Source organism: Oncorhynchus mykiss, chromosome 12 (genome assembly GCF_013265735.2).
Source record: "Oncorhynchus mykiss isolate Arlee chromosome 12, USDA_OmykA_1.1, whole genome shotgun sequence".
In the NCBI taxonomy this organism is placed as follows: domain Eukaryota; kingdom Metazoa; phylum Chordata; class Actinopteri; order Salmoniformes; family Salmonidae; genus Oncorhynchus; species Oncorhynchus mykiss.
In genome coordinates this window covers 41,772,691-41,800,668 of record NC_048576.1, presented here as the reverse complement: position 1 = coordinate 41,800,668, position 27,978 = coordinate 41,772,691, and the positions used below count along the sequence as shown (strand labels likewise).

At 42.1% G+C, this 27,978-nt stretch overlaps 1 protein-coding gene across 3 annotated transcripts; it reads right to left on the bottom strand.

The window, feature by feature from the left end:
* Positions 1 to 26,624, bottom strand: fez1 (fasciculation and elongation protein zeta 1 (zygin I)). 3 transcript variants are annotated; one of them, XM_021623795.2, is made up of 11 exons: positions 26,244 to 26,624; positions 18,861 to 19,241; positions 13,548 to 13,647; positions 12,239 to 12,325; positions 8,978 to 9,146; positions 3,474 to 3,799; positions 2,460 to 2,540; positions 2,265 to 2,340; positions 1,906 to 1,971; positions 1,220 to 1,308; positions 1 to 982 (listed from the first exon to the last, which is right to left on the bottom strand). In XM_021623795.2, the coding sequence occupies exons 2-10, from the start codon at positions 19,196 to 19,198 to the stop codon at positions 1,232 to 1,234; spliced, it is 1,320 nt and encodes a 439-aa protein (XP_021479470.2). In that variant the 5' UTR covers positions 19,199 to 19,241; positions 26,244 to 26,624; the 3' UTR covers positions 1 to 982; positions 1,220 to 1,231. The 3 variants fall into 3 exon arrangements, with proteins under 3 accessions (XP_021479470.2, XP_021479471.2, XP_021479472.2); XM_021623796.2 differs by having other exon boundaries at positions 13,548 to 13,599; XM_021623797.2 differs by lacking the exon at positions 1,220 to 1,308 and having other exon boundaries at positions 4 to 982; positions 26,244 to 26,392.
* Between the last annotated feature and the right edge of the window lie 1,354 nt (positions 26,625 to 27,978).

The window sequence follows — 27,978 nt, the reverse complement described above, 5'->3', positions numbered from 1 at the left end:
CAGTTTTAGGGTAGCATGTTTAATTGAACTTGCGATTAGCAATGTAGTATTCTCCTACGTGGCTCACAGGAATTCATAAATAAGTAAGCCTATACCGTATTCAAATGAGCCCATGTCATCAGTGACAATGAAAACTCAATGATAAAACTCCATGTGACAGAATGGGGTGACACATACTCTGATTATTCATTAAATAAAAGTATAAAATAAACAAAACAACAGTACATGATGGCCTATATATATTAGATCACAGTAAATCAATTATCAAAAGTCTGAAGAGCACTGAATATTCAAACATTATTGGTTGAAGTAACAAAAACATTTAAATATACTGCACCCGTAATATTAAGCTACAGTACTAGCATGGCAGAAAAGGTCAATGGCTTTTTTATTCAAATTTGTTACGTTTACAGGTTATTGTCCGCGAATAATGAGAGAAATGTTCAGTCCAGATTTCCTACATTTAAGTTGAACCCATCAATCCTCAATAATCTGTACAAGGTGACATATGGGCAGACAGACAACATGGCATAAGAACCAAACTCCTTTTAGGCCTGAGGTACAGTGAAGTAAAACATAGCTATGTTAATATCTGATATCAAATCATCTCTGTAAAAAATAGAAAATAAAACTAAAAATGAATCCCTGTATAACTGTGTGGTCAGTATTAGCTTATCATGCTCTGAATAGAGATCAGTTAGTCAGTTCTTCAACAGGGGTACAGTGGCCCCATACACTAGTATTCAGGCGGCTGCCATTTTGGCTCTGGACGGATCTTAGTGTGCAGGAAGGACAAGGTGAGCTCAGCAAAAGGCAGTAGTTTTATTACATGAGTAAGGTACAATGATTTAGATGGTAATGATCCATGGCTGATTATGAAACAGGGGGGAGCTCATGCAGCTTGGACTGGATTGGAGAGCCCTCTCAGAAGTCTCCATCAGAGAGCAGCCCATGGCTTGAATTCTTTAAGTGGGACACAGCACTGGAGAAGAAAAATAGATTGATAATTGGGAATTGGGAATACTTCAATCATCGTTATAATAATTATCATCATCATAATGTCATCACCTAGTCTTCGTCAACTGTGCTAATCAAATTAGCTGAAAAACATTAGAATGAGCCTTTTTTTTCTTACAGGCACATTTCAAATTAAATAAGTTCAGACAGGAAATTCACATGAATTGAACCATTTATTAGAAAATAGAAGACAACCCATTACCATTATAATAAACTACAGGCAGTGAGAGAGATATTCCAATCCCCCTGATGGTAACAAACCAAACGGGTGGAGGCTGGGGTGGTGGTAGGCTAGCAGAAAACAGACAACACATAGCAGGTGGCAGCAATAGTTGCAGCAGCAACATTAAGCAGCAAAAACATGCCAAGCATACAGCTTAGCTTGGTCCTTTGATATAGCATGGCGCATGAAATGCCAGGGTAGTGGGTTTGATTCCTGGGACCACTCATATGTAAAATGTGTGCATGCTTGACTAAGTCGCTTTGGATAAAAGTGGCTGCTAAACGGCATATGGTCCATTTAAATAGCCATATTATTATAGTAGAGCCGCAATGCAGCAGCAGATAATGTGTGTGTAGATCTGGTCCATTTAAATAGCCATATTAGGGTAGGAAGTGTTGTTTGAATCCGATTGGTGCAATCTCAGCTGATTCTATTAAACATTCGATATGCAAACACTCGAGTTTCCCATCGGAACAGCGTTCACTTAACTATTATACCAGTGGGATAGCCCCTTTATGTATCAGGCTAGTAAGTAGATCCTGTACTTTCCACTTTTGTTATCTTAACTTGGATAATATAATTGCATTCAATGAGTTATTCCCTTACACTTGGAGTAACACCTATGTAATGTTAAGTGTTTCTAAACCTAATCAAGCATTAGTTACCTTTTAATATGTAGTCAGTTAGCAGTGTAGGCACCTTCTCACTCTCCTCCTTCATGGCGTAAAGAACTGTGGGGGATAAAATCAAAACAAGGTGGTTCTTAGCACTGAGTGTAGTGCTGGGCATTGGTACATTTCTGAGCTATGCTACTTGTATAGCTGCTATGTGGGACAGAGACTAATCAAATTGAAAAGGAGGTTCTAACTGAGCAAAACACAATTTGAGGGTCAATTTGTATGTCTGTCCAATGAAAATTTAAACTGAGTTGAACATTTGGGGATGTGATCGTATGACCAGCTAACCCAAACGTGGAAAACGACCCATTAGCTTAGCATTCAATTGCATTATCCCGCCTACTTACTATTGGTGATCATCTGAAGGTCGTCCACAGTTGGAGGAGTTGCTTTCTTCTCATATGGAATTACCGTGTTTAGATACTGAACAACAAAGACAAAGAGAGACCGTTAGGGAAGTGACGTAGCAGTGTTGAATCATTGTAGATTTAACACACTGATATACTTGGTGGCTAGGAGCTGTAAAAGCTTAAGTGTCTCACCTGTTTGTCTGTCCCTGTGCTGCCAAACGTCTGTCTGATGCCAGTCTGCAGGATGTTGGACAGGCCCTCCATACTAAAACGCTGGAACACAGACAATCACCAGCTGTGAGTGACAACGACCCTCTGTCACCACAACACAGTAACTAACACTTTCTATGAGACAGCTGTCTTGTGATGCATTCTAAATGCAGTTATCAGTTATCTATGCATTCTAAATGCAGTTATCAGTTATCTATGCATTCTAAATGCAGTTATCAGTTATCTATGCATTCTAAATGCAGTTATCAGTTATCTATGCATTTATAAAGCTTATGAGGCGCTTTTATGAATATAGTATGCATAAGAGTGTGTTTTATAATGCATGTAACCTAACAGCATTCATAAAGGCTGTTCATTTAAAAGGAGCCGTCATGAATGCTTGTGACATTAAAATCAGACATTACCACATCAATTGTATATAGACTGGTTGTACATCATGATCAGGGCTACAGTAATTGACTCCATTCCTACATTGTCATTACTAAACAGATAAAACTACCATGGTACTGGACAGGTAAACACAAGCGTGTCCTTTGCTATGAGTAAAGAGGGGCTGTTAAGTGTTGTTAATTTGTTCCTGGATATGGACAGGCTGGTCTATGCTTTTACTGTACAAGAACCTATGGTCAATTCCTCTGAGTACTGTGTTGGTTTTTCTTCCCGTAAGTGCAATTTGTAATAACAAAACAAAAAAATGTGTGCAGTTAGGGCCTAATGGCCTCTATGTCCATTATCCATGACGGTGTGGGAGGCAGAGAGAGAGAAAAAGAGCGCTGCCTGGCTTGGAAATGCATCCGTATAGACATTAACACACAGACACTCATGCTTGTGTGTGTGGTGTGTGTGTGTGTGCGTGCGTGCGTGTGCGTGTGACAGACAGACACACACACACCACCATCAGCCTATACACTAATACCATTGCCCATACAAACATACCCCCGCCTCGCTCATTTATCTCCCTCCCTCAGTGCTTACCTTCATAGGCATAGAGGCGGGCTTGGAGTCCGTGTGGGCAGTGGTTGTAGTAGTGGTACCACCAACCACGGTCGTGGTTACCGCGTTACCCTGCAGACTGAGGCCCTTATCGCTCCGGCGCCGGCGTTTGCCCGTGTCCCGCTGCTCCTTCTGGCGGTTCTGCACATCCATGAGGGCCGTGATGAACGTGTTCTTCACCTCCTTCTCAAACTCCAGCTCGTCACGGCGTGCCAGCTGGGTGACCAGCTCCTCGGAGTACTCCATGATGGCAGACTCCACCCGGCACAGCAGCTCCACCAGGGCTGAGCTGGGCATCAGACTTAGGCCTGGAGAGAGAGAGAGGCATGGTCTGGTATGGAGCTACTATACCTTAGCCTGGAGCCCAGATCTGTTTGTCCTGTATAGCCAACTCCTACAATCGTTGTCACTAACAGATCTGGGACCAGGCTAACTGTACATAGAGGTGAACCGAGATTCAATATGCATAATATTATATACTGTACAAGGGATATCGAATTGCTTCTCTCGAGGGCCAAAGCATTGCTGGTTATCATTATTATCAGGGATTGACTCAGACCTGGCGCATCAGGACAAAGTTAACTCTCTGGCCAAACAACGACAAACGTCTAGGTAAAAAATAAAACCTGGTCCCGTATTCATAAAGCGTCTCAGAGTAGGAGTGCTGATTTAAGATCAGATATCACAGTTTTTTTTGTTTTTATCGCTTCGGTGCTATTTTCACAAGTACTGTATGTGGTGAATTTTCTAAACTCTTAGTACAAATCTCCGAACTGGTAACACTTGTAAGTCTTACATTCAAAACCTTTTGTTGTGCATTCATTTGGTTTGGAGACATCTTTCACCACACAACCATTGATCCAAAAATATATGTTTACTGTGAAATAGCAAGCGAAAATTGATTTAATCACCAAAACATGAGAGTATTTTCTGCATGAACAGTAGTTATAAAAAAAATAGAAGTTAATCCAAGAGCAAAAAAAATGCAAGATACAGGTTTCAAAACGTTGAATGTTGTACTGTAAATTACAGTACGTAACACTGTTTTCAATACACCTGCACTACCCATCAAAATGTACTGAAACTCACATTTCCATCATTTTTATCCCATGTGTGATTAAAGTTGGAATTATTGAAGAAATGTTCCACAATCATTGATGCAAAAAGTACATGTATTGTTCAGATAGAATTACACTGTAGGTGTACTGTAATCAAATGAAATGAATGAAAGAAACAATGTTTAGCAGTAACTAGTTTGCACCAAGCCTGTCTTGAACATTTGGTAGGTTCTCATCGACATCACAGCAAATGTCTTCATTGTTCATGCACCTGGGGAAAAAACGTTTGTCATGACAAATCCAAGGCTGACATAGGTCTGTCATTGCATGCCTCATCTATAGCCTGAAGGAGGATGGCACACTCATGGTGATGCAATCATAAACCTTTGACTTGTATTTTCTTAATGTATTGTACTTATGTATTGTAGTGGTCCTTTGTGGCTCAGTTAGTAAGAGCATGGTACTAGCAACACCAGAGTTGTGGGTTCTATTCCCACGTATATTAAATTGCATATATTCCGATATTACAGTACTGTATTGGCCAATGCAATTTTTGTAAAGCAGTGTGAAAATCCCCCATTAAAAAGACCCCAGCAGCTTCATCTTTTTAGCTATTTAGGGGATGCATTTGTTACATACAGTACATCTCTAAAACTTACTGTAAAGTAAAATCAAAATTATAGTACATTACAGTATATCAAGCTTTATACACTGCTCAAAAAAATAAAGGGAACACTTAAACAACACAATGTAACTCCAAGTCAATCACACTTCTGTGAAATCAAACTGTCCACTTAGGAGTCAACACTGATTAACAATACATTCATGTTGTTGTTGTGCAAATGGCATAGACAACAGGTGGAAATGATAGGCAATTAGCAAGACACCCCCAATAAAGGAGTGGTTCTGCAGGTGACAACCACAGACCACTTCTCAGTTCCTATGCTTCCTGGCTGATGTTTTGGTCACTTTTGAATGCTGGCGGTGCTTTCACTCTAGTGGTAGCATGAGACGGAGTCTACAACCCACACAAGTGGCTCAGGTAGTGCAGCTCATCCAGGATGGGACATCAATGCGAGCTGTGGCAAGAAGGTTTGCTGTGTCTGTCAGCGTAGTGTCCAGAGCATGGAGGCGCTACCAGGAGACAAGCCAGTACATCAGGAGACATGGACGCCGTAGGAGAGCAACAACTGAGCAGCAGGACCGCTACCTCCGCCTTTGTGCAAGGAGGAGCAGGAGGAGCACTGCCAGAGCCCTGCAAAATGACCTCCAGCAGGCCACAAATGTGCATGTGTCTGCTCAAACGGTCAGAAACAGACTCCATGAGGGTGGTATGAGGGCCCGACGTCCACAGGTGGGGGTTGTGCTTACAGCCCAACACCGTGCAGGACGTTTGGCATTTGCCAGAGAACACCAAGATTGGCAAATTCGCCACTGGCGCCCTGTGCTCTTCACAGATGAAAGCAGATTCACACTGAGCACATGTGACAGACGTGACAGAGTCTGGAGACGCCATGGAGAACATTCTGCTGCCTGCAACATCCTCCAGCATGACAGGTTTGGCGGTGGGTCAGTCATGGTGTGGTGTGGCATTTCTTTGGGGGGGCACACAGCCCTCCATGTGCTCGCCAGAGGTATCCTGACTGCCATTAGGTACCGAGATGAGATCCTCAGACCCCTTGTGAGACCATATGCTGGTGCGGTTGGCCCTGGGTTCCTCCTAATGCAAGACAATGCTAGACCTCATGTGGCTGGAGTGTGTCAGCAGTTCCTGCAAGAGGAAGGCATTGATGAAATGGACTGGACTGGCCCGCCCGTTCCCCAGACCTGAATCCAATTGAGCACATCTGGGACATCATGTCTCGCTCCATCCACCAACGCCACGTTGCACCACAGACTGTCTAGGAGTTGGCGGATGCTTTAGTCCAGGTCTGGGAGGAGATCCCTCAGGAGACCATCCGCCACCTCATCAGGAGCATGCCCAGGCGTTGTAGTGAGGTCATACAGGCACGTGGAGGCCACACACACTACTGAGCCTCATTTTGACTTGTTTTAAGGACATTTCATCAAAGTTGGATCAGCCTGTAGTGTGGTTTTCCACTTTAATTTTGAGTGTGACTCCAAATCCAGACCTCCATGGGTTGATAAATTTGATATCCATTGATAATTTTTGTGTGATTTTGTTGTCAGCACATTCAACTATGTAAAGAAAAAAGTATTTAATAAGAATATTTCATTCAGATCTAGGATGTGTTATTTTAGTGTTCCCTTTATTTTTTTGAGCAGTGTATTTTTATACTTTACAAACATACATGTTCATTATGTGGTTCTCTGTAGTAGATCTGTAGTAGACAAAAGTTTAAAACCTATAGGTTTACTAAACGGTTAAATTGTTATCAATTAAGTAAGAGTCAAATGTATTTTAACAAATGAGAGGACAATTATATCAAAAGTAATGTGAGTACTGTATTGTGAAAAGCAATAACTTCATATGAACATGAGCAATATGAAACATGTATTTCTAGATGAAACAATGATTTAAGTTTTGTGAAAAAGTGACTTCATGATTGTGTATTTTGTACTTAGTCAATTAAACATATACTTAGAGTTTTGAAACAACTGCCTTTTTGATTATCGGTTTAGAGTTTTACTAAGCTTTGTGAAAATATACAATAGTGCATTCGGAAAGTATTCAGACCCCTTCACTTTTTCCACATTTTTTTACGTTACAGCCTTATTCTAAAATGGATTAAATAAAAAAAAGTCAATCTACACACAATACACCATAATGACCATAGAAATTTTTTCACATTTATTAAAAATAAAAAGCATAAATACCTTATTTACAAAAGTATTCAGACCCTTTGCTATGAGACACGAAATTGAGTTCAGGACCTCAGACTGGGGCGAACAGGACAACGACCCTAAGCACACAGCCAAGACAACGTAGGAGTGGATTCGGGACAAGTCTCTGAATGTCCTTGAGTGACCCAGTCACAGCCCGGACTTGAACCCGATCGAACATCTCTGGAGAGACCTGAAAATTACTGTGCAGCAACGATCCCCATGCAACCTGACAGAGCTTGAGTGGACCTGCAGAGAAGAATGGGAGAAACTCCCCAAATACAGGTGTGCCAAGCTTGTAGCATCATACCCAAGAAGACTAAAGGCTGTAATTGCTGCCAAAGGTGCTTCAACAAAGTACTGAGTATAGGGTCTGAATATGTATGTAAATGTAATATTTCTGTTTTTTTATTTTTATAAAAACCTGTTTTTGCTTTGTCATTATGGGGTATTGTGTGTAGATTTTTTTAAATCCATTTTAGAATAACGCTGTAAAGTAGCACAATGTAGAAAAAGTAAAGGGGTCTGAATACTTTCCGAATGCACAGTACTTTGATGAATTATTATTATTATTATTATTTTTAAAGAAACATGGATCCTAGATCATCACTCTTTGAGATACTTTATGAATATGGGCCAAGTACCACTTCAGGCCTCAAGGGGCAGGAATTAAATAGTCCTGCTGTATTCAGTACATACAATATAGGGATAGATGACATAAGTGGGATGATATCACTTGTACATCATCCATTTAAATGTTTCATTACCTTGATATTAAATTCTGAGTAGAGTAACTAGCATGCTGTCTAATATGACTTATATTTCTGGAAGTAAACCGACTTTGCGAAAAACATATTTAAGACGACACACCCAATTACAAATACAAAGAAATACTCAAACACATGCAGTGCATCTACACACAGACATATGGATTCACAGACATATACCCAAATGTGCTTCCATAAACACACACACACTAAGCAGGAAACACGTCTCTCATGCAGGGGAGCCACATGGTCACACAATATGTCTTTCCACAGGGAACCATATTGAGTGCGTGCCTTGGCCCTCTGAAACGAGAGACTCATATAAAAAAATGCCTGCTGCAGCTTTATCCAGTTATTTATCCTTTTTGCACTACATTCACCATAGAGGCTGAAGACTGATGAAATATCCAGATGTTTACTCAGGTAAACTGACAACACTTACATATTGTCTGATCTATGACCCCTCACACAATCAAAGTCCTACAAGCAGCGCAATAGCCTGCTGAGCTAAAGCCTAGGCATGAACTCAAACAAGTGTACATATGTCTCTTACAAGGTTATTTATTTCACAATCAATGCTCATAGAGCCAGCTCTGCTGTATGAGCACATACTTAACCACTATGAGATCAAAGGTCACTTTATTTTTACACAGTATTGTATGGACAGGAAATTGATTTTGGGAAAAGGTGTCTCCAATGACAATGTTAATTGGATGTTGAATTGCTTAAATTGGCACTCCCTTCTGTTTATTCAACTTCTTGGTTTATGTGACTTGGTGTTTAACCCTTCAGGCAACATTAGTTTTTGTACACTTACCTTCATAGGAGGGCATGTTGTTATTGGAGGCCTGGGACAGCTGTCTAATCTCCTCCAGAAGGGATGGGTTGGACTTGGATGAGGAGTGTCCACTCTCTTCCTCGTCCTCCTCCTCGGTCTCACCAGGGTCCGGAGAGTTCTCCATCATCTCAACTATCTCCTCAATGACCTTGGAGAGAGAGTGATCGAGGAAGGGATTGAGGGAAGGTAGAGGAATACATACACTTTCACAAATAGCACTTAAAGAATCTATGCATCACCATTAGGTAAACATTCCATGGTCGTCAGGCATTCATTATTCATGTGCAGTAGTCCAAGAGGTAATGCAGAATGGAGCTACTTGACATATACTACATGACCAAAAGTATGTGGACACCTGCTAGTCAAACATCTCATTCCAAAATCATTCGCATGAATATGGATTTGGTCCCCCTTTTGCTGCTATAACAGCCTCCACTCTGCTGGGAAGGCTTTCCACTAGATGTTGGAACATTGCTACGGTTACTTGCTTCCATTCAGACACAAGAGCATTAGTGAGGTCGGGCACTGATGTTGGGCGATTACACCTGGATCGCAGTCGGTGTTCCAATTTATCCCAAAGGTGTTTGATGGGGATGAGGTCAGGGCTCTGCACAGGTCAGTCAAGTTCTTCCATATCAATCTCGACAAACCATTTCTGTATCTGTATTGTATTCTGTATTGTGCACAGGGGCATTGTCATGCTGAAACAGGAAAGGGCCTTCCCCAAACTGTTGCCACAAAATTGGAAGGACAGAATCGTCTACAATGTCATTGAATGCTGTAGCATTAAGACTTCCCTTCACTGGAACTAAGGGGCCCTGCCCGAACCATGAAAAACAGCCACAGACCATTATTCTGTCTCCACCAAACTTTACAGTTGACATTATGCTTTGGGGCAGGTAGCGTTCTTCTGGTATCTGCCAAATCCAGATTCGTCCGACGGACTGCCAGATGTTGAAGCATGACTCATCAATCCAGAGAACGTGTTTCCACTGCACCAGAGTCCAATGGCAGTGAGATTTACACCACTCCAGCCAACGCTTGGCATTGCGCATGTTAATTTTAGGTTTGTGTGCGGCTGCTCGGCCATGGAAACCCATTTCTTGAAGCTCCCGGCAAACAGTTATTGTGCTGACGTTGCTTCCAGAGGTAGTTTGGAACTCAGTAATGAGTGTTGCAATCGAGGACAGACGTTAATTACGTGCTACACGCTTCAGTGGTCCCGTTCTGTGAGCTTGTGTGGCCTACCACTTCGCGGCTGAACCACTGTTGCTCCTAGATGTTTCCACTTCACAATAACAGCACTTACAGTTGACCAGGGCAGTTCTAGCAGAGCAAAAATGTGACTTGTTGGAAAGGTGGCATCCTGTGACAGTGCCACATTGAAAGTCACTCAGCTCTTCAGTAAAGCCATTCTACTGCCAATGTTTGTCTATGGAGATTGCATGGCTGTGTGCTCGATTTGTCAGCAACAGGTGTGGCTGAACTAGTCGAATCCACTAATTTGAAGGGGTGTCCATGTACTTTTGAATATATAGAGTATAGTCTTGCAATACTTTTCGCCTTGGCTTTTTTAACCACTGTTATTTTATTGGGCTTTAATGTATTCTACTTTCATATTTTTTTTTTACTGTCTAAATAAGCTAGGAATATACATACAGTCCCTTCAGAAAGTATTCATATCCCTTGACTTATTCCACATTTTGTTGTGTTACAGCCTGAATTCAAAATGTATTAAATATATGTTCTCTCACCCATCTACACACAATACACCATAATGAAAATATGTTTTTAGAAATGTATTGAAAATTATTGAAAATTAAATATGGAAATATCCAATTTACATAAGTATTCACACACCTGAATCAATACATATTAGGATTACCTTTAGCAGTGATTACATCTGTGAGTCTTTCCGGGGAAGTCTCTAAGAGATTTGCACACATGGATTGTACCATAGTTGCACATTTATTATTTAAATCATTCTTTAAGCTCTGTCAAGTTGATTGTTGATCATTGCTAGACAGCCATTTTCAAATCTTGCCATAGATTTTCAAGCCAATTTATGTCAAAACTGTAACTAGGCCACTCAGTAACAGTCAATGTTCTCTTGGTAAGCATATCCAGTGTAGATTTGGCATTGTGTTTTTGGTTATTGTCCTGCTGAAAGGTGAATTTTCTGTCAGTGTCTGTTGGAAAGCAGACTGAACCAGGTTTTCCTCTAGGATTTTGCCTATGCTTAGCTCTATTCTGTTTCTTTTTAGCCCCCCTCAAAAATGAAGATGACAAGCATACCCTTAACATGAAGCAGCCACCACCATGCTTGAAAATATTAAGAATGGTACTCAGGACATAAATGCTTTGTACTCAGGACATAAATGTAATTTCTTTGCAATATTTTTTGCAGTTTTACTTTAGTGCTTTTGTTGCAAACAGGATGCATGTTTTGGAATATTTGTATTCTGTACAGGCTTCCTTCTTTTCACTCTGTCTTTTAGGTTAGTATTGAGGAGTAACTACAATGTTATTGATCCATCCTCAGTTTTCTCCTATCACAGCCATTAAACTCTATAACTGTTTTAAAGTCACCATTGGCCTCATGGTGAAATCCCTGAGTGGTTTCCTTCCTCTCTGGCAACTGAGTTAGGAAGGCCGCCTGTATCTTTGCAGTGACTGGGTGTATTGTTACACCATACAAAGTGTAATTAATAACTTCACCATGCTCAAAGGGATATTCAATGTCTGCTTTTAGTTTTTTCTACCAATGGGTGCCCTTCTTTGCGAGGCATTGGAAAACCTCCCTGGTCTTTGTGGTTAAATCTGTGTTTGAAATTCACTGCTCAGCTGAGAGACCTTACATATATTTGTATGTGTGGGGTACAGAGATGAGGTTATCATTCAAAAATCATGTTAAACAGTATTATTGCACACAAAGCGAGTCCATGAAACGTATGTGACTTGTTAAGCAGATTTTTACTCCTGAACTTCTTTAGGCTTGCCATAACAAAGGGATTGAATACTTATTGACCCAAGACATTTAAGTGTTTCATTTTTTATACATTTATAAGAGTTTGTTAAAAACATTATTCCACTTGAACATTATGGGATATTGTGTGAAGGCCAGGCTGTAACACAACAAAATGTGGAAAAAGTCCAGGGGTGTCAGTACTTTCTGAAGGCACTGTAACTGGAAGTACTACCAAGTTGTTTGTATAACAGAAAGTACGTGTCTTTAGTCACCTGATCAGCAGTGATAAGAGGCTCCTCACTCAGGCAATTGGCATTGTCGTTCTTCTCGTTCATCTCCTCCTCCTCTTTTTCATGAATCTGGAGAATGCGAGAGAAAACGAATGAAACCATGGAAACCCCTTCAGCCACATTAGTGGAATCTTAACTTCTTAGTATTAGAAATAGAAACCATGGAAACAAGGTTTACCCCCAGTGGTGTTAGCGCTAGCATCTTAGCATTCGAAAAATAAGATTACAGAAAAGCCATTCACTCATATTGAATTTAGCTTTAGCATATTAGCATTGGCGTTTGGTGAGCTAATGAACATTCCCCAAATTTGAACCCATCATTCCCTTCTCTGCTCTTCATCTGAAAATAACATTTCTGCCCCTCGAGTTTGGAAGCCATCTTGAAAGTGTTTGGGTTGTGCTTAGTCGCATTCAAATTGCCATGATTCTATCTATTGACTGTTTGTTTTCTACTTTCTTCTAAAAAATATTGCTTTTGATGCTCATTGTTCTTATGCCGTTGGTCTCAGCCAAGTTTATCCCTGCAAGGATATCAATCAGTAATCATCTAAACCAGGGGCATAGAAGACTAAATGCTGATGGACTGCTTTTTCAATGTCTGTAGAGTCTCTTATAGCTTCTGCTGGAGACTGTGTGTCTGCGTATTGGCCCTGACCCAGCCCTGAGCCTTGGCCCTGACCCAGCCTTGAGCCTTGGCCCTGACCCAGCCCTGAGCCATGGCCCTGACCCAGCCCTGAGCCTTGGCCCTGACTCTTTGAGTGCCTGGAGTTGCATGTGAGAGCAGATTAGGGGAGGAGAGGGCGTAGGAGGAGGAGGGTGGTTGACTGATACTGAGTAGCAGGCAGTCAAGGCAGCTCAGCCTTGATTTTTGGTGTCAGGTCAGGTGACGTCAGCACCACAACCTCAAGGCATGAATGACATCCAGTCAGTCAGCCAGCCAGCCAGCCAGCACACTCTAGCTAGCATTCTTTCTAAGACGTTGCTCAGTTACAGCACGTCCTCGCACATTGCCTTCCTACAGAACACACTAGTCAGTCACACATGAAAGAGGTGAGGTTTTGAGCAGAAAAGCCCATTCCTTGCTCTAGAATCCAATTGATAATACAAATCTGAAATCCAATTGTTCTGAAATCCATTCAAATAAGACTAAAAGTCTTAAAGAAAAATGCAATTTCAAGATAGTCTTTCAAACTTATCTCAAAATGTTTCAGGTCTTTCCAGGTGAGAGGGGAGAGAAAGACGATTCTTCCAATGACTTTAAATTATAATGAAGTATATTAGAAAGTGTTACCTCCTGATCGGAGAGGTTGCCGTTGAATCCCTCTGAGTTGGGGTCGTCCCAGCTGGAGACAGAGGAAGGGACGTAGTTATCCGTCAGCGCATCCCACACACTGAAACATGGACAACACAAACACACATTCAGTCACTGCAACACAACAGAAGTACACAGTAAAAATGCAACAAACAAAAAAGAAACAGATGCAAACACACAACCACCAACATTGTAACAGGTCATCTCATACACTGCAACACAAGACAAACACACAACCACCAACATTGTAACAGGTCATTTCATACACTGCAACACAAGACAAACACACAACCACCAACATTGTAACAGGTCATTTCATACACTGCAACACAAGACAAACACACAACCACCAACATTGTAACAGGTCATCTCATACACTGCAACACAAGACAAACACACAACCACCAACATTGTAACAGGTCATTTCATACACTGCAACACAAGACAAACACACAACCACCAACATTGTAACAGGTCATCTCATACACTGCAACACAAGACAAACACACAACCACCAACATTGTAACAGGTCATCTCATACACTGCAACACAAGACAAACACACAACCACCAACATTGTAACAGGTCATCTCATACACTGCAACACAAGACAAACACACAACCACCAACATTGTAACAGGTCATCGCATACACTGCAACACAAGACAAACACACAGCCAACGACGCTGGAATGATCAGGACATTCACAACAAAGCACAATACACTATCAGTCCTCAAGGCTGCAACTATCTGGAAATAGGCTTTTTGTTTGGCACAGAAGCCTAATCCCAAATCCAGTGCCGGTTTGTGATTTAAAGAATTGAGGAGGAGGATGGATTACATAAGAGGACCATCTTTCTCTTCCTCTCTAGATGACCCTCCTCTACCCAAATCATATTTGATAGAAATTATCAATTGTAAATCTGCAGCCATTTCCTTCTATTAGTGTTCCGTTGACCATTTGCAGACAGTGAATTCAGAGGAGGAGATGTTCACATGACATAATTGTGCTTTGTTCCCAATTCTGTCCCTCAACTTGCCAACATAATAAATAACATCAAAATGCACATCATAATCCTCCGTATTGCACTCCAGGCTGCAATGCACACTGTCCACTAACAATTAAAGAAAAGCCCACAGTTTACACATTTTTTAAAGGTGTCCAATGTGAAGAAGTATAGATAAAAACAGCCCCTTACAGCATTGTACAGGTCCTCCTCGAACTATAAGCACCTCAGTCCAATCAAGGCTGCAGCCTTGTGAAAATGACCAGAGTAGAACTCTCCCTTTGTTTCCGCTTTCTTTGTTTTCCATCCAGCTTGGCATGGCACCCACACCCTACCCTCCTCTCAGTGGCACTGCCCAGCCATGCGCCAAACAGGAAACAAGCAGCCATTCATCGGGACTCATGACCTCACAGGTCATGCCTGTTGTGTTGTCCACAACACACACACATACACACCTCTCCATCTGCCAAACAGGAACTAACTGGTACAGCACCGTCCCATATACATTGCTCAAAAAAATAAAGGGAACACTTAAACAACACAATGTAACTCCAAGTCAATCACACTTCTGTGAAATCAAACTGTCCACCCAGGAAGCAACACTGATTGACAAAAAATGTCACATGCTGTTGTGCAAATGGAATAGACAACAGGTGGAAATTATAGGCAATTAGCAAGACACCCCCAATAAAGGAGTGGTTCTGCAGGTGAGAACCACAGACCACTTCTCAGTTCCTATGCTTCCTGGCTGATGTTTTGGTCACTTTTGAATGCTGGCGGTGCTTTCACTCTAGTGGTAGCATGAGACGGAGTCTACAACCAACACAAGTGGCTCAGGTAGTGCAGCTCATCCAGGATGGCACATCAATGCGAGCTGTGGCAAGAAGGTTTGCTGTGTCTGTCAGCGTAGTGTCCAGAGCATGGAGGCGCTACCAGGAGACAGGCCAGTACATCAGGAGACGTGGAGGAGGCCATAGGAGGGCAACAACCCAGCAGCAGGACCGCTACCTCCGCCTTTGTGCAAGGAGGAGCAGGAGGAGCACTGTCAGAGCCCTGCAAAATGACCTCCAGCAGGCCACAAATGTGCATGTGTCTGCTCAAATGGTCAGAAACAGACTCCATGAGGGTGGTATGAGGGCCCGACATCCACAGGTGGGGGTTGTGCTTACAGCCCAACACCGTGCAGGACGTTTGGCATTTGCCAGAGAACACCAAGATTGGCAAATTCGCCACTGGCGCCCTGTGCTCTTCACAGATGAAAGCAGATTCACACTGAGCACATGTGACAGACGTGACAGTCTGGAGACGCCGTGGAGAACGTTCTGCTGCCTGCAACATCCTCCAGCATGACTGGTTTGGCGGTGGGTCAGTCATGGTGTGGGGTGGCATTTCTTTGGGGAGAGGCACAGCCCTCCATGTGCTCGCCAGAGGTAGCCTGACTGCCATTAGGTACAGAGATGAGATCCTCAGACCCCTTGTGAGACCGTATGCTGGTGCGGTTGGCCCTGGGTTCCTCCTAATGCAAGACAATGCTAGACCTCATGTGGCTGGAGTGTGTCAGCAGTTCCTGCAATAGGAAGACATTGATGCTATGGACTGGACTGGCCCGCCCGTTCCCCAGACCTGATTCCAATTGAGCACATCTGGGACATCATGTCTCGCTCCATCCACCAACAGACTGTCCAGGAGTTGGCGGATGCTTTAGTCCAGGTCTGGAGGAGATCCCTCAGGAGACCATCCACCACCTCATCAGGAGCATGCCCAGGCGTTGTAGGGAGGTCATACAGGCACGTGGAGGCCACACACACTACTGAGCCTCATTTTGACTTGTTTTAAGGACATTACATCAAAGTTGGATCAGCCTGTAGTGTGGTTTTCCACTTTAATTTTGAGTGTGACTCCAAATCCAGACCTCCATGGGTTGATAAATTTGATTTGCATTGATCATTTTTGTGTGATTTTGTTGTCAGCACATTCAACTATGTAAAGAAAAAAGTATTTAATAAGAATATTTCATTCATTCAGATCTAGGATGTGTTATTTTAGTGTTCCCTTTAGCAGTGTATTTGCAAACCTTTAGTTAATCTGGAACTTAGATTTAACCAATCATTCCAACAACTGTGTCGTATAACATAAAGGATCAAGCTTGCAACAGGTGAATGTGTCTATGTTCCTTGCGTCACTACATGGATAGTGATGGAGGAACCAATTTCAAAACATTCAAATCAGAAACATCATATGATGCGGTGTCTAACTCTGTGGTGTACTGTAGAATAGATAAGCAAAAACGTCATTTAGGCACACCCACATGCTAACAGTAGCATCCCCAACATACAATATTTTATCATAATGAATTCTGAATATGAATCAATAGGCATACCCAAGGTCACATACAACAAAGCTATTCTTAGCAAGAGGGTTTATTTCCACCCAATGTGAGAATGTCTGCATTTTCTCTTCAAAGGCTGTTGGCGAATGGGAGTTCTGGTTGCCTGCTGGTAGAGGCAGTAGACAGACCAACAGAGGAACAAGAGAGTACAAAAATACATGGAATAATTCAAGGCCTATCCCGACTGTGGACTGCTGGGGTGTGTTGTTTTGGTTTTTGCTGGTGGGCGATTTGGTCGGCTGTGAGGTAGGCTGAGTAACAGCTTCAACGTTGGTCATCATAGGATCTGAGAGTTGGGTCATGAGATATGCAGTGGTACTGTTTGAACAATGTTAAATAATGACATACAGTGAGCTCCGAAGGTATTGGTGACACACTTTGGATGTGAAATGACACAAAGACTAAGGTTGAAGTGCAGATTCTCCACTTTAATGTGAGGGTATTTTCATCCACACTGGATGAACCGTTTAGAAACGACAGCACTGTTTGTACATAGTCTTCCCATTTTTAGGCGACCAAAGGTATTGGGACAAATTCACTTATGTGTGTATTAAAGTAGTCAAAAGTTAAGTATTTGGTTCCATATTCTTAGCACGCAATGACTACATCACGTTTGTGACTCTAAAAAGTTGTTTGTTTTGGTTGTGTTTCAGATAATTTTGTGTCCCATACAAATGAATGGTAAATAATGTATTGTGTCATTTGGAGTCACTTTAATTGTAAACTACATGTGTTTCTAAACACGTCTACATTCATGTGGACGCTACCATGACTATGGATAGTCCTGAATGAATCGTGAATAATGATGAGTGAGAAAGTTACAGACACTCAAATATCATACCCCCACAAAAAATGCTAACCTCCTCTATTACTGTAATGGTGAGAGATTTGTGCGTCTAACTTTCTCACTCATCATTATTCACGATTCATTCAGGACTATCCATAATCATGGTAGCGTTCACATTAATGTAGAAGTGTTTAGAAACATATTTTATTCTTATTTACAATAAAAAATTATTCCAAATAATATATTATTTACCATTAATTTCTAGTGGCACAAAATTCTGAAATCTGAAACACAACCAAAACAAACAGTAAATGCATCCAACAAGTTTTGTAGAGTGACAACCTTGATGTAATAACTGTATGCTAGGAATATGGGAACAAATACTAAACTTTTGACTACTTTAATACACATAAGTGAATTTGTACCATTACTTTTGGTCCCGTAAAATGGGGGGACTTGGTACAAAATGTGCTGTAATTTCTAAATGGTTCCCCCGATATGGATAAAGTTAAAGTTCCTACTCTGCACTTTAACCACAGTCATTGTATCATTTCAAATCCAAAAGTGTTGTAGTACAGAACCAAAACAACAAAAAATGTGTCACTGTCCCAATACTTTCTGAGCTCATTGTAGTAATGGTACATCAGCCAATGCTCTGTTTAACTGATAGCTGTGATGCCTTGTGGGATTCTATCTGAACTGTAGTGAATGCATAGGTGTAGTGTTCATACCTGCTCGTTTCACACCAAACCCAGAATTTACATGCTCTGATTGAAGTAAATGGTGTGCCTTACGAATGGGACTGTATAGCCACAAAAATATGCAATTTGAAGACAGAAGAGGAAGACATCATCAGACATGATGTACTACCTAAACAAGCAAGCTGACCAATGCTTTGCTCAGAAGATTGCTGCAATGGATGTGCCATGTTATCAAAAATAATACAGGGGTGCATTGTACAACCCAAAAGGAAAGCAGCTGAAGCAACAAAAAAATCACTCCCCCGTGATACACCATTTGCATCTTTAACTCGTATCTCAAAAGCACATATTTTTTATGCTGTAGTCAGACTTAAGCTTCAAAAACACAAAGGTGGTGGCCGACACTCACTCTTCATCCTGCAGCCGTTCCTCGTCCTCCTCGGTGTGGGACTGGTTGCGCACAGGGGCCAGGCCCTCCGTCTTGGTGTTGTAGTTGTGGAAACAGACATTCAGCTTCTCGTCAAACTCATTGACCAGGTCCTCCATGGACTTGAAGCTCATCATCTCTGAGAAGTTCTCCAGTTCGGAGAAGTCCTCGCGGGTGATGGGAGCCAGGGGGGCCATTGGGGCCAGGGTGTTGGTGCTGTAGGGGGGTCGGCTGAGGGGCACAGCCCGATCCATGTCCTCTACCCGGCAGGGCCGGAGGTCTTCGAACTCCTCATCCAGGCACACAAGGGGAGCTTCCATGGTGGGTGTCTCCAGTCACAAGTCAACGACAGAGAAAGGAGCCCTAGGAGAAGGAAGGAAGGGAAATTAGAAAACAACATGGACTTTACATGGGGCTGCTTTTTTCAATTCACGTCATTAGATCAGGATTTTGTCATCCATCCCAAAGAGGTGCACATTATTAAACACTGTCAATACCAGTGACCCAGAAAAGACGAAGCATGTCTGGGTCCCAGCCCAGGCGCCAGGTCTCAGGAAGGTCTCAGGAAGGCAGTAGTGATGCTAAATCGGGTATCTGCTACATCAGCACTCGCACATGTGATTAAAAAAAGGCTTGGTGATTAGTTGAATCAGGTGCTGTGCTAGAGTAAAAATACTTGACTACATGATAAATTCACACATAATATATTTTTATGGCATCTCAGGTATCTTGAGTAATTTCAATTGGATATTTATGTGGCAGCAACTCTATAATGGCAAAGTCACTCCCAAAACAGACAAAATGGTAGTTGAGATTCCTGATTAACTGTAGGTAACTAAGCAATACTGGTGGGATTTAATTGATGAGGAAAGGGATTCAGGAACAGACCGTCATTATAAAGACGATACCGTGGCCACCCATTATGTTTTCTAACTCGTCTTAAGAGCGACACTCAACAAAAGAAATAGCTTAGCTAGCCCTACATTTTGATAAGGTGCTAATTATAGATGTATCACTGTGGCAAATTCTGTGTCACAACAAAATGGTACTAAGCACCAACAAACTTGGAGAACATTGTTCAAGTCGGACACAAATTTAGCACAAATCCTAAACACTTAAATCTATATGAGGTCATATGCTGTAGCCAGTGGTGGGAAAAGTATCCAATTGTCATACTTGAGTAAAAGTAAAGATACCATCATAGAAAATGACTCAAGTAAATTGAAAGTCACCCAGTAAAATACTACTTAAGTAAAAGTCTAAAAGTATTTGGTTTAAAATATACTTAAGTACCAAAAGTAAAAGTACAAGTATAAATAATTTTAAATACCTTATATTAAGCAAACCAGACGGCACAATTTTCTTGTTTTTTAAATGTACGGATAGCCAGGGGCACACTCCAACATTCAGACATCATTTACAATTTGTGTTTAGTGAGTCTGCCAAATCAGAGGCAGTAGGGATGATCAGGGATGTCCTCTTGATAAGTGTGTGAATTAGACCATTTTCCTGTCCTGCTAAGCATACATCCTGAGGCTGCATTTATTGTAGCTAAGGGATTTTAACAAAGCTAACCTGAGAACAAGCTTCCTAAATTCTATCAGCATATCGAATGCGCGACACGAGCTGGTAGCATTCTGGATCATTGCTACTCTAACTTCTGCGATGCATACAAAGCCCTCCCCTGCCCTGCCTTAGGCAAATCTGACCATGATTCCATTTTGTTGCTCCCAGCCTATAGACAGAAACTAAACCAGGAAACGCCCATGCTAAGGTCTATCCAACGCTGGTCTGACCAATCGGATTCCAAGCTTCAAGATTGCTTCAATCACGTGGACTGGGATACGTTCTGGATAGCCTCAGACAATAATATTGATGTATATGCTGACTCGGTGAGCGATTATAAGTGCATCGGCGATGTCGCACTGTGACTACGCACTGTGACTATTAAAACCTTTCCTAACCAGAAACCGTGGATTGACGGCAGCATTCGCACAAAACTGAAAGCACGAACCACTGCTTTTAATCATGGCAAGGCCACTGGAAACATATCTGAGTAGAAACAGTGCAGCTATTCCCTCCCCAAGGCAATCAAACAAACAAAGCGTCAGTATAGAGACAAAGTAGAGTCGCAATTCAACAGCTCAAACACGAGACCTGTGACAGCTCAGCATTTAACGCCATAGTACCCTCCAAACTCGTCCTTAAGCTCGAGACCCTGGGTCTCGACCCCGCCCTGTGTAACTGGGTCTTGGACTTCCTGACGGGCCGCCCCCAGATGGTGAAGGTAGGAAACAACATATCCGCCCCGCTGATCCTCACCACCGGGGCCCCACAAGGGTGCATTCTCAGCGCTCTCCTGTACTCCCTGTTCACCCATGACTGCGTGGCCATGCACGCTTCGAACTCAATCATCAAGTTTGCGGACGACACTCCAGTGATAGGCTTGATTACCAACAACGACAAGACGGCCTACAGGGAGGAGGTGGGGACCTCGGAGTGTGGTGTCAGGAAAATAACCTCACACTCAACGTCAACAAAACAAAAGAGATGATCGTGGACTTTAGGAAACAGCAGAGGGAGCACCCCCCTATCCACATCGACGGGACAGTAGTGGAGAAGGTGTAAAGTTTTAAGTTCCTCAGCGTACACATCATGGACAAACTGAAATGGTCCACCCACACAGACAGCGTGGTGAAGAAGGCGCAACAGCGCCTCTTCAACCTCAGGAGGCTAAAGAAATGTGGCTTGTCACCTAAAACACTCACAAACTTTTACAGATGCACAATCAAGAGCATCCTGTCAGGCTGTATCACCGCCTGGTACGGCAACTGCACCGTCCTCAACTGCAAGGCTCTCCAGAGGGTAGTGCGGTCTGCACAACGCATCCCCGGGGACAAACTACCTTCCCTCCAGGACACCTACAGCACCCAATGTCACAGGAAGGCCAAAAAGATCATCAAGGACAACAACCAACCAAGCCACTGCCTGTTCACCCCTCTATCATCCAGAAGTCATTACAGGTCATTACAGGTGCATCAAAGCTGGGACCGAGAGACTGAAAAACAGCTTCTATCTCAAGACCATCAGACTGTTAAACAGCGATCACTAACATAAAGAGGCTGCTGCCAGCATACAGACTCACATCTCTGGCCACTTTAATAAATTGACTTAATAAAGGTATCACTAGTCACTTTAAATAATGGCACATTAATAATGTTTACATATCCTACATTACTCATCTCATATGTACAGTGGGGCAAAAAAGTATTTAGTCAGCCACCAATTGTGCAAGTTCTCCTACTTAAAAAGATGAGAGAGGCCTGTAATTTTCATCATAGGTACACTTCAACTATGACAGACAAAACGAGGAAAGAAAATCCAGAAAATCACATTGGAGGATTTTTAATGAACTTATTTGCAAATTATGGTGGAACATAAGTATTTGGTCAATGACAAAAGTTAATCTCAATACTTTGTTATATACCCTTTGTTGGCAATGACAGAGGTCAAACGTTTTCTGTAAGTCTTCACAAGGTTTTCACACACTGTTCCTGGTATTTTGGCCCATTCCTCCATGCAGATCTCCTCCAAAGATTTTCTATGGGGTTGAAATCTGGAGACTGGCTAGGCCACTCCAGGACCTTGAAATGCTTCTTACTAAGCCACTCCTTCGTTGCCCGGGCGGTGTGTTTGGGATCATTGTCATGCTGAAAGACCCAGCCACGTTTCATCTTCAATGCCCTTGCTGATGGAAGGAGGTTTTCACTCAAAATCTCACGATACATGGCCCCATTCATTCTTTCCTTTACACGGATCAGTCGTCCTGGTCCCTTTGCAGAAAAACAGCCCCAAAGCATGATGTTTCCACCCCCATGTTTCACAGTAGGTATGGTGTTCTTTGGATGCAACTCAGCATTCAATGTCCTCCAAACACGACGAGTTGAGTTTTTACCAAAAAGTTATATTTTAGTTTCATCTGACCACATGACATTCTCCCAATCTTCTTCTGGATCATCCAAATGCTCTCTAGCAAACTTCAGACGGGCCTGGACATGTACTGGCTTAAGCAGGGGGACACGTCTGGCACTGCAGGATTTGAGTCCCTAGCAGCGTAGTGTGTTACTGATGGTAGGCTTTGTTACTTTGGTCCCAGCTCTCTGCAGGTCATTCACTACGTCCCCCCGTGTGGTTCTGGGATTTTTGCTCACAATTCTTGTGATCATTTTGACCCCACGGGGTGAGATCTTGCGTGAAGCCCCAGATCGAGGGAGATTATCAGTGGTCTTGTATGTCCTCCATTTCCTAATAATTGCTCCCACAGTTGATTTCTTCAAACCAAGCTGCTTACCTATTGCAGATTCAGTCTTCCTAGCCTGGTGCAGGTCTACAATTTTGTTGTTTCTGGTGTCCATTGACAGCTCTTTGGTCTTGGCCATAGTGGAGTTTGGAGTGTGACTGTTTGAGTTTGTGGACAGGTGTCTTTTATACTGATAACAAGTTCAAACAGGTGCCATTAATACAGGTAACGAGTGGAGGACAAAGGAGCCACTTAAAGAAGTTACAGGTCTGTGAGAGCCAGAAATCTTGCTTGTTTGTAGGTGACCAAATACTTATTTTCCACCATCATTTGCAAATAATTTTTTTTTAAATCCTACAATGTGATTTTCTGGAATTTTTTTCTCATTTTGTCTGTCATAGTTGAAGTGTACCTATGATGAACATTACAGGCCTCTCTCATCTTTTTAAGTGGGAGAACTTGCACAATTGGTGGCTGACTAAATACTTTTTTTGCCCCACTGTATATACTGTATTCTATACCATCTACTGCATCTTGCCTATACCGCACGGCCATCGCTCACCCATATACTTATATGTACATATTCTTTATCATCCCTTTACATTTATGTGTATAAGGTAGTTGTTGTGAATTTGTCAGATTACTTGTTAGATATTACTCCATTTTCGGAATGTAAGTAGTATTTTTTAGAGTCAGGGAAAATGTAAGGAGTAAAAAGTACATTATTTTCATTAGGAATGTGGTGACTAAAAGTAAAAATTGTCAAAAATATAAGTAGTAAAGTACAGATACTCAAAAAAACTACTTAAGTAGTTGTTTAAAGTATTTTTAGTTAAGTAGTTTACACCACTGACTGTTGCTATAATAAATCAGTCATCCCCAATGGTGAATTACTCTGTATGTAATTCTTGTTCTTAATAACTATTCTGGAAAGTACAGAGTGATCTGTATGAAATTACCAAGAACTATTGATTCTTGTAGATAATAGATAATGAAGCAAGAACTGTTGAATAAAAGTTGTGTTTGAGTCCAGGTTCTGACGCAGTGCAATTACAAGAGTGAGGGCCAAATGTACTAAAGCTTTTCCTGGATCTTCGCCTGTATCCAGGGAGTGGAGTGGAGAGGAACCAATTTAAAACAAGCTTGTGTAAGCGTCTTCCTCTCCCTCCATCACATTACTCAGCAAAGTGCCGCTTCATCAAAAGCCAGATATTATTCTTCAGCCTCTCCTCTCTCTCCATTGGTCTCTTCTTTCCATCATACCCACCCTTATTTTCTACAGAGTAGCCTCTGGGTTTGTATTCATATAGCATCCCAGAGTATGAGTGCTGATATAGGATCAGTTTGGCCTTTTATATCATAATGAATTAGATTATATGGACAGAGGGGATCTGATCCTCAACACTCCTCCTCTGAGATGCTTTGTAAAAATGGGCGCTGATCATGTCTAATTGACATGAAATGCACAGTCCAGGAAATGACTACAAGTCCCACAATCCCTTCCAAAAGAGACGACGATGAATCATCCCGTCTCCATTATGTGACTGACAACTGGCATTTGAAAACACACAATGCATGTATGGAAATGTGGCATGCACTCTGCCACATTACATGTGTATTATTGGTAAAACATTGTCCATTGTTCCTTCAAATTAATTATTAGGCAACTAAAATGAATAGTCAATGTCATCTTAGTCATGTTGTTAGACATATTTGCAGCTTTTATGGCTACATAAGAAGCTTTTAGCTTTTGTTTGTTCCTAGACCATATGCTAACGGACATCTTGCAGGTGGATACAAAGAAAATACTGAAAACAGGAGAACATCCTTTTGTTCTGGTAGACGAGTGAAATCAGGACAGCAGGCTGAGTGACAATATGGATGTGTGTGTGTGTTTGTGTATGTGAATGTACTGTATGTGCATGAGTGTATGCACTCATGTGTGTGACGTTTGACCTTCACCTTAACCAATGGACCCAGGTGTATGGCTGTGTTACCCTCCCACTGTTTCGCTCCCTGCCAGAGGCCAAAAACACCCACAAACCACCAGTACCAAAAACAACCAATCATAGAACTTCATCAGAGGTAATTTAAAGATACACTATGCAGAAATTGCTCCGTCATTTCCTAGTTGCAAAAAAATTCAGTTTATGTAACAAAACAAGCAAGTATACTGTAGAGAATCATTGTACAACAAATATTGTATTTTCAGCTGTTTGAAGCTGGTGTACAAAACCGAAAGTAAAAGACGCAAAAATGAAAAACGGGAAGCATAGAAATAGCGCAAATAGAATGGATCTACCACTTAGACTTGCTTTCAAAGATAATGACAGATTTATAACTCACATTTCTATATGAATTGGGTCTGCTCGCCCAAAAAGTTACAAAGAGAAACAAATGGCTGCCCCCATATTATACTGGCAAAAAAATAACTGCTAGCACACTGACTGGACAACAAATCAATATTTGTTGCTATGCCAAATCTATTGCCAAATTAAGCCCATTTTTTATATTGTAGATTTTTTAAAAACATATTTGGGTGATTTCAATTAAATTGAAACAGCGATGGGTGGATCATATGGTTGCATTTATCTCAGAACAATACAAACACATGTCCTTTGCTATTCATATTCATATAGCTGTGTGGCTGCCTACCGAAGCATCTCCTGGGGTGAGCATGAATATGTTTACATCTTTTACTTCCATTGGCTTCATGAGAACATGCTTGTCAGTCCCATTATGGAAGAAGATGGTTATGGCTAAGATGCAGTATAACAAAATTGAAAGCTACTTTATTCCAACATTCATACCGGCATATCATTTACACAGCATCTTTTGCATTGATATAACAAAAACGAATGCTTGTTCGGTAGGCGTGCTGCAATAATAAAAATGGACACCAAGCACTGACTGTATATGTCATCAGTGCTTCTTAGGGTGAAAAACAGGAGGGGGAGGGAGAGAAGGAGAGGACGAAGAGAAGGAAGACAAGACCATGGTTACATATGAGGGAGGGAGATGATGGAGGGGGGAGGTGGAGAAGGATAGATAGAACGACAGATTACCTGCAGTAACTGTGCCTCCTGTAATATGGCTAAGAAACAGAGACAGTCCCTCCTAGGCAAGGCAGATCTGCACTACAGCACCTTCCTCTGAAAATCCCAACACTGGCCAACCAACAGCAATCACAATCATTCCAGAGTCTGGAGAGAAAAGAAAGAGAGAGAAAGAAAAAAAGACAATGGCCGGTGCTGTTCTGTCCGTCCGTTCTCCTCCAGTAGCCCACAGCCCCCTTGCTTATCTCTCTCCGCTGGCAGCAGCCCGTTATTTTCCAAACAATAAGCAACCTCAGCCTCAACCTTACTTGAGAGAGAGAGCCTGTGCATCGCTCGCTCGCTCTCTACAGCCTGCCTGCGGAATCATCATCCCCCTTTCTCCTCCTCCTTCTTCTCCCCCTCTCCCTTTGTCCACGCCTCCCTCCTCCCCCTCCCTTCCTCCCTCCTCCAAGGCTCAAACCCTCAATATTAATGAGGAGAAGGGAGAGGCAGCTGCACCCTGTGTGTACTGTAGAGACCATGCAGACTGTCTGCCATGGCTACATTATTATATTTTCCTGGAACCTGCTATTTATCATTCTATGGGTAGAATTGCAGGTAAGCTAGCTTAATTCAACTGAGCCAGCTAGCACCATGCCTGTGAATATGCTAGGCTGATTAGCATTTTGACAGGGACAGAGTGTTGCTGGTGTGGAAACGAAGCTGAAAGGAGGGACCCTTAGACAAGGGGTAGTGGTTAGTTTAGTTTGCTTGCTAGCTTTGGTAAGGAAGAAGATTGTAATTTTTGGTCCCACCTCAATGAGAGCGGAAAGTAGAGGGAGTATGGTGAGAATCTGTGATGACGTCAAAGAAACCTGCCCTTTTATTTATACTGTACCTGTATTTATTGGTGGTCCTGTGTGATAGATAGATAGAGAGAGAGAGAGAGAGAGAGAGAGAGAGAGACAGAGAGAGACAGAGAGAGACAGAGAGAGACAGAGAGAGCGAACGGCAGTGAAAGATTGAGAGAATGCCAAACAGGCAGCAGTCCACCATACCAGAAGACAAAGATGGTTGTTGTAGAGGCATTTCTGTCAACTTGGTTTTTGTCACCATGTGAGTTACAGATGGCTTTTACACACACTACGTCACACACACACCAACAGATCCCCACCACCCCGCACACACACACTTGCACAATATAAACCCACTCAGCTCCTTGTCAATCCCTGGCCTGTTCCCTGTCCCTAATCCCTGACTGGATTTAATCTGATTCTGTGATGGAGATGAAATCCCTTTGAAAGCCTCATAGGAATTGAAACCCATTTGCTCATGTTACGGTTTTACACACTATTTTAACACTGTGGTGCACAGAGTGATGCAGACACATATGGCCATGCCATGATCTCTCCCTGGTACATTAGAGCTAGACTCTTCTGCTAGCCGCACTAACTGGTTTAGCATATCAGATTAGCGGCAGTCTGTTATGGGGCTAATGCAGTGTGTCTTGTAGATGTACATTACTGTTGATGTAATGTTATGGAGCTGAGTGTCTAAGCCGTAACATCATCACCGTAATTTCCCGATCAGAACATGGTTATGGTCACCCAGTGCTTAGATTACACAGTCCCAATGTTCCCCTACCCACTGTGGCAAAGTCATACAAGTGACAATGGGCTTATATTGTGTGACTGACTCAGTGTGCTTATGTAACACGAGACAAATATGAGAAAAAAAAACAAATAATTTAGACCAACATTTCATG